The 7,678-nt window shown below is 32.5% G+C and overlaps 1 protein-coding gene across 1 annotated transcript; it reads left to right on the top strand.

Annotated features, from left to right (window-relative positions):
• The first annotated feature begins 2,804 nt into the window (after positions 1-2,804).
• LOC132610790 (uncharacterized) lies at positions 2,805-5,576 on the top strand. Its single transcript, XM_060325188.1, has 4 exons — positions 2,805-3,101; positions 3,830-3,921; positions 4,015-4,990; positions 5,241-5,576. The coding sequence occupies exons 1-4, from the start codon at positions 3,018-3,020 to the stop codon at positions 5,313-5,315; spliced, it is 1,227 nt and encodes a 408-aa protein (XP_060181171.1). The 5' UTR covers positions 2,805-3,017; the 3' UTR covers positions 5,316-5,576.
• The last annotated feature ends 2,102 nt before the right edge of the window (positions 5,577-7,678 follow it).

The following is a 7,678-nucleotide window of genomic DNA, read 5'->3' as shown; positions in this document are numbered from 1 at the left end:
TGAGAATTTTCTTAAATTAACATTGATATTCAATAAAAATTTGAAAAGAAAAAAGAACTTACAGTAATAGTTGATGTACTTAATATCATCATAGCCATGAAAGGTGTTTCTATGAATTTTTCAGAGTAGTATTATTGGGGATCGATGGAAATAAATTTTTTAAAAGTATGTTTATGAAATAACTTTGATTAACAAAAGAAGTACATTATTAAGGGGTAAATTCGTCATATCATATTTTTTTATATCAATAATAAATAGGTTAAAAGAATTGTTACAAATAATTGAAAATAAGGGAGGTAAGCGTAATATCGTAAACTACAAGGGAGGTCAGCGAAACGAAGCCGAACCTGGAGGGAGCCCTCTGAAATTATCCCTTTATATTTTGTTGTTAATCTTCAGTGTACGTTCGTAGTTATTTAATAATAAGAATATTGGAATTTAATTTTTACTTTTAATTTTATAAATATTATGTGTTATTTTTTTCTTATATCATACACTGGTTTAATTTTTAAGGGACGTTCATTAATTTAATTGGCCCACTAAATTTACGTATAATAGAACTCGTTTTTTTGGTGCAATAATATCTCATGTCTGAATGGGAAGAGAAGTTGATTAATTTCTTTTGGGACACAGGGTTAATTTAAATTTCCATGTTTGAATGAGAAGATAATTTATATTGATGGAAGAGATAATGTTTTAGCTAGAATTGTGGGGTTGTCAAAATTTTCTAAGTAAATAAAGAAATAACTTGTTATTCTAATCATGGTTAGGATCTTGATTTAGTTAATTAAATCTTAGCCAGCAATTTTAACCTATGCTATGTGTCCCTAATTAAAGCTAGAACTTGGAGGAAATGGAGAGGAGTCGGATCCCTAACCCCACATTGTACAGTCAAATCTCTCTATAATGACGGCGTTTGTTCTCAAGTTTCATGACTGCTATAGTGAAGTTCTGTTATGCATGTATATTGACATTTGATGTTTAGATCTAATTTAACTGTTAGAAACAAAAGTACTCAAACAACTATTTTTCTTCACTTTTTATGTTATAAACGAAAACAATAATTTGTTAATTTTAAAATTGCAATTGATTTTCATATCCCATTAATTAAAAATTAAAAAGACTAATTAATTACTAATAAATCTATAACTAGCTGTACCATACCGATAAAGAATTAAAATCCAAGGAACATATGCATTTAAAATTAATTGAGAATTTAAATATTCATGTTTGACGTAAGAATTCTACAATTGTAGGTTGTTTCGCAAACTGCAGTCTCTTAGTGATAATATAAAGCTTGAATCGATGAAGAATTTTGTCATAGCTGTCTAAGAACTTAACAATTGACTCTTCGTACTTGAAATTTACTATGTGCATGACATTAATGATGATTATCATAAATATTTTATATTTTATTTTTATACATAATATATTTCTTATAAAATCTATTACTCAATATTTTAGTATGGTTGTTATAGAGAGGTAATTTTATAAATAGTGTATCACTATAATGAATGCCACTGCTATTATAGTAAAATGTTGTTGTAGAGAAGTAAAATATAACATGAAAAATCGGTTCCGGAGAAAATCAAGCCACTATAGTGAAATGTCGTTATAACAAATGACAATTATACAGAGGTTTGACTGTAATCCCCTTCCCCTACCCCTAATAAAAAAAAACTTAAAACAAAGTAGGGAACTCGTTGCTCCTCTAGTTTTGTTTTTCAAATGCTATGTTCAGTTCAAGTATGACGATCACAACAACAATAACAACATATTCGGTGTAATCCCACAAATGGAATATGTAGAGGGTAGGATGTACACAGATCTTATTTCTATTTTTGTGTGGGTAGAGAAGCTCTTGCCAATAGACCCTCAGCTCAGAAGAAATATAAAAGAAAATAACGATAACAAAGTAACAAGATGAACAAAGCAAATGAAGCAGCATATAGTAGCAAAAGGTGAAGAATAAGATACTACACGCATACTAACTAATACTACTAAATAAGGAGAAGATATGAAGATGAGAAGAGGAGACTAGCCCCCCGGCTCTCCCACAAAATAGATACTACATTACTCAATTACCTATTACGCTTCTATCATAATCTTCAACCTTTATACCTTTTCGCTTCGACTAAACAAGCTTACCTTAAATGTATACAACAACAACAACAACAACAACAACAACAACAACAACGCAGTGAAATCCCACATCTTGGGGTCTGGGGAGGGTATAATGTACGCAGACCTTACTCCTACCAAGGTAGGATGGCTGTTTCCGAGAGACCCTCGGCTCAATAGAAGCATAAAAAGGGAGGTCAGATAAGATTAAAAGATTTAAAACGATATTGCAATGAAATAATGCAAGCGACACAGTAAAACAGGATAATCAAGGAATTCAAAGCGATATGGAAATGCAAATCACGAAAGCGGCACAGATAAAATAGAGTAATCAAAGTACAGAAAGTAGCAAATAATAACATAAATCAATGCACAAGAAATTATAATGCGCTAATGCGCCTACTAATGAGGAAAGATTACCTTAAATGTATCCAAATTAAAATTATCTCATTAGCGACGATGATATTTTTAATGAAATATGCATATTTATTAAATTCACTATCCATTGTAATGTAGAAATTAAACTCAAAAAGCAAAACGGAAAACCACCATTATTTTTTTATTGAAAAGGCAAAAATCCAGGGGGATAAGTAACGTTGGTAATACAGGCTGTTTCTCTTACTCTCTCACAATAAACCCCACCACACCATTTATCAACTCAATTTGTAACGGTCACTTTGACTCTTTTTTCAAAGTAATAAACCCCTTTCCCCCCCTTTGTCCTAAAAGCCTCTCTTACCTATTTTCTTGACCGTTTCAATCCAAACGCTCCTTTGTCTTCATGAGGGTTCTTGGCTAATACCCTTTACTTCTTTCTCCACCATTTATTGGCTGGAAGAGATATACATTCATTACCCTTTCTTGAATCCAAGATTTGAAGGTTTTTTCCTGCCTAAATGGGTTGTTTTCTTGGGTGTTTTGGTGGTGATAAAGACAAGAAACGTCGCAAAAACAGGAAAAAAGTCATCCCTCGAGACCAAGTAAGTGTTTTTAGAATAACCCTTTTTTTCTTTTTTCTGTTTACTTCCTTAATTGTTATCCTGTTCCTTGTTTTAATTTGAAGTTCTTGGAAAGTGAATGTTCGAACTTATATTGTTTTTAAAGAAAGATTACAGCTTTAATCATAATTTGGGGTTAGGATTTAGTTGTTGTTGATGAAATGTTCTTGATTAGTGTACCATTTGTTTTATGTGGTTTTATTTTGAAATTCTTGGAAAGTGATCTTTTGAGCAAGATTACAGCTTTAATCATGATTAGAAGTTGGGGTTAGGATTAGTTTAGTTGGTGATGATAAATTTCTTGATTAGTGTAGTATATGTGGTTATATTTTGAATTTTTGAACTTCTCTGGTCTTTTGAGCAAGATTGCAGCTTTAATCGTGATTGGTAGTTGGTGTTAGGGTTAATTTAGTTGTTGATGATGAAAATTTGTTGATTAATGTACCATTTGTTCTATGTGGTTCTATTTTTAAATTATTGGAAAGTGAATGTCTGAACTTCTCTTGTTTTTTGAGTAAGAATGCAGCTTTTTAATCATAAATGGAAGTTGGGTTTGGGTTAATTTAGTTGATGATGATGGGAAATTCTTTATTACTGTACCATTTGTTCCTGGGGAAGTTTTTCTTTGACAAATTAGTAGAGCTATGATTTGTCTTCATTTTCTTTTGGGGATACAAATAAACAATGTAAAATACAATATTGTGCTGCAGAAACATGTTTGTCAGGAGCCTCAGAGAAGCATCATCTCTACGGAACAAAGTATCACAGAGGAACCCTCTGGGAACTTGGTTGCGGAAGCGCGGTGAGTTACTGATATCTATAGTTCTTTAGATTTTTGGTCTCTCTTTTTCACTATACTTTACCAAGTTAAATGATATGGATTGCTGTGATGTAGTGATAAGCCTGAGGAGCAACTAAGCTTGAGTGCTAGGAAAAAAGTTACCTTTGATTCAAAGGTCACTACATATGAACCTGTTGTCTCAGTCTATGAAAGTACAGATTCTTTACCTGAAACCAAGAAATTTGGTGAAGACGAAAGGGATGAGGGGGAATCCATTGCTAAATCAAGCCAGTCCAACTCTTCTTCTGAAGAGGGTTCTATCATATCTAGTGTTGGATCATATCCTCCAAACCACAGGTATCAGAACTGCAGAGACAGTGATGATGAAGCTGAGGAATTTGGTGACAGTGACTTGGATGAAGAATCTGGTCTGGACGATGATAATGATGAAGACTATGCGGATTCTGATTATGAAGATGAATTTGTAGGTCATAAAGTGAATGAACAGGAAGTGGATAGTCCTACTTTGATGTTCGAGAAGGAAACGAGAAAGGGTGAAACAAAAAGATATGTGAGAGATAGGAGTGCTTATATACATCCTGTGTTGAATCCTGTAGAGAACCTAACTCAGTGGAAAACTATTAAATCAAAAGCAGCAGAACCCTTGAAGCTGCAGCCACAGAAGGAAAATCTTGCCGCAGAAGTTGAAGGACCACGTGCTTCGTTCAGTTTAGAACCGACATTTAAGCAATCATCGTCGAGTTTCAAGACAAAGCCTAAGGATCAAGACATTGGGGTTGATGCTAGTCTCTCCAATTGGTTGGTTACACCAGAAAAGAGCATGTCACAAGGTTCTAATAAATCTGTGATGAGCTTTGAAGACAGACCAATTTTAGGTGCCTTGACAGTTGAGGAACTGAAACAGCACTCAGCAACTTCCTCCCCGAGGAAATCACCCTGTCGGAGTCCTGATGAGATGCCTATTATAGGAACTGTTGGTACCTACTGGAATCCCTTAGGATCTGCAAATGATTCCGGATCAGCTTCTTCTTTTAAAGGCATACCAAACTCCACCAGCAAGTACAGAGAGGTAGAGTTGATATTAAACTTTTTCTCATTAATGTTGCAACTTACTTATACACGAGGGATAATTGCCTTTCTGGACCGCTCTAAAAAAGCCGGTAAATGCAAATGTATATGCATATCTAATGTATGTTACATTATCATAGTATATACACAACTATACATTTGATATACATAATCAGTGTATATGTTTTGTATATTTCGCTAGGTTCCCGTACACAATCACTATGTACTAAGAGGTTCTTATGATAATGCAGGATAAGAGAGTTAATTGGCACTCTACTCCATTTGAGGCAAGATTGGACCGAGCTTTGAAACAAGGTGCCGCATAAGACTTGATTGGTTATTGTATATCTAAACTGGCACCAGCTGTTTGTGAAGCGAGTGAGACTCTTGTTGTTACTAGTCTGTGTGCTTAGATTACTATATGAGTGGAGACATAAATGAGACTCTTGTTGTTACTAGTCTGTGTGCTTAGATTACTAGATGGTTCATGGATTTTGTTGTAGTGTGTGTGAATTATGGGAAAACTGTTGTAATTTTTTGTAACTATGATAAGTGGTGATGGCAGTGAATTTATTTATTGGGTCGTCTTTCTTTTTTTTCCCATCAAATTTTTCAATGAAGTAATAGAGCAATGAATGAAGTAAGAAAGATTAGAACTTGAATAGTCTCATTGGTGATCACCAGACTGTATTCTGGCCAAGTTTACGGCAGATGCAACTAGATTAGTGACTTTTACTACGCTGAGAAAGGTTTTTCAAAACCGCACTTATCGAAGAAGTTATCTGAAGTTTGATTTTGGGGCCCCTTTGGGCATAATACTATGCGATTTTTATATACTAGTTTTTGGGCACGCGATTTGCGCGTGTGCCCATTTCAATGAATTCATAATTTTTAAAAATTACAGAAATATTATTGAAGTGATATTGAGTTTTAATATAAAAATAAAATCGCATTGACTACTTGACTTGTATATAAGTTGTAATTAAACTATATGGTATGTATATTCATTTTTTTTTTTATCTTCCACAGATGAATATAGATTTTGCTTGATATGTGCTTCGTCTCTGAATAAATATGATTTTTATTTTCAAAAAATATTTTTCTTTCTAAACAAAACAAATAAAGCAATAAGATCCAAAATTTGACCAGAATAATTAAGCTTAAAAATTTAACGCACATTCGAAATGTGTTAGTGACATTTAGCCATGTATTTTTCATCTTTATCTTCTTCTGAACGCCTCCTCCTTCTCGTCGTCACTAAGGATGTCTATATATAAATCACACCATTATTTAATTTTGATATAAGTAGGAGACCGTTTTAATAAATTAAACATATTAAGGATAACAAAAGAGGAATGGAAACGTATTCAATGAAATACGAACTAATTTGTGTAGGCAAACCTATGGGAAGAACCTAATAACATATGTTACTTATCTAATTACCTAGAGGCTATAGGAATTACATAACACAGTAAAGTACTGAGCATACAAAGACGTAAATCATGATGCTCTCCTAAAAGGAGATGATATATTTATCAAGCATGTAAAAATTGAATTCACAAATTATCACAATCACTACGGTTAAACTAATAACTTGTTGTAAAGAACAAAATCTCCAAAAAAATTGTTTGTACATCACAGACATGTAGATGAACCCAATTTGTACAAAATTTATCTTCTTTTTTACTACCACATGTCCAAGAAAACATTAGTAAAGCTACCATCTTTCAAATGAAAAAAATTGAAAAACAAAGAACTAAGTAAAAATATATATCATTGAAATGAAAAACAACATCAAATAGCAAATACATGTCTACTTCGCCTTTAACCTTCTTGGAGAATTTATTTGACACACCGAAATGACGAATACCCAAGAATCTATATGCTCCAAGAAATCTCCAATTTGCTGAAACTCTATCAGAAACCGCCTATATATGCAGCATAAAAATTAGAAAAAAGCAAATTATATAGAACGAACAAAATCCATATTGATCTTCCATTATAAAGAATCTGATTAAAATAAATAGACTTAGTGGAAGAATTACCATCTAGAAACCGTTTGTAGCCTTGTAGATGAAGTTGATATATATTGTTTTATCAATAGGAACTCTTCAGATTCTAGTTTAATACTATTAAATAAGATCAGCTTGGTTAATGTACCCATTTAAGAAGGAATCAATTTGTTTCCACTGTTTTATCGGTTGCAACTTTTTAAATTCATCAGTTTTTTATTCACGGGAGAAGCTTGGTTAATGAAAAGAATTAACTTAATGTAATCATTTATTGAGGAAAATAATTTTGTTTTCAAGAAAATTATTCAGTTTCGAATGTGCTTTACTGCAAGCGTTTCTATTTGTTTGAATGACTTTCTATCTTCCATTACTTAATGAAAATGTAGTACTTTTCAATTAATCGTCTTTTGGAGTTTTATAACATGACACAAAGAAATTAATAACTAACAAATGTTAACTAATTATGTATAGCAATGAAAAGGCTGGCACGTAATGTTGATCAATGCACTAAATTATAAAGAGTTGCAATTATTGCTGCTAGCTCGCGTAATTAACCTTCATGTATTTAAATATTAGTACTATTTAATATTTAATTAGATGTTTTATTTACTACATTTTGATTTAGTACAACGGCAAAAGTGTAATCCAACTTTAAATATAGAAGCTTCTCACATTTA

Source organism: Lycium barbarum, chromosome 9 (genome assembly GCF_019175385.1).
Source record: "Lycium barbarum isolate Lr01 chromosome 9, ASM1917538v2, whole genome shotgun sequence".
Classification (NCBI taxonomy): Eukaryota; Viridiplantae; Streptophyta; class Magnoliopsida; order Solanales; family Solanaceae; genus Lycium; species Lycium barbarum.
Note: the sequence above shows the minus strand (reverse complement) of the source record. Positions and strands in the feature narration are given on the sequence as shown.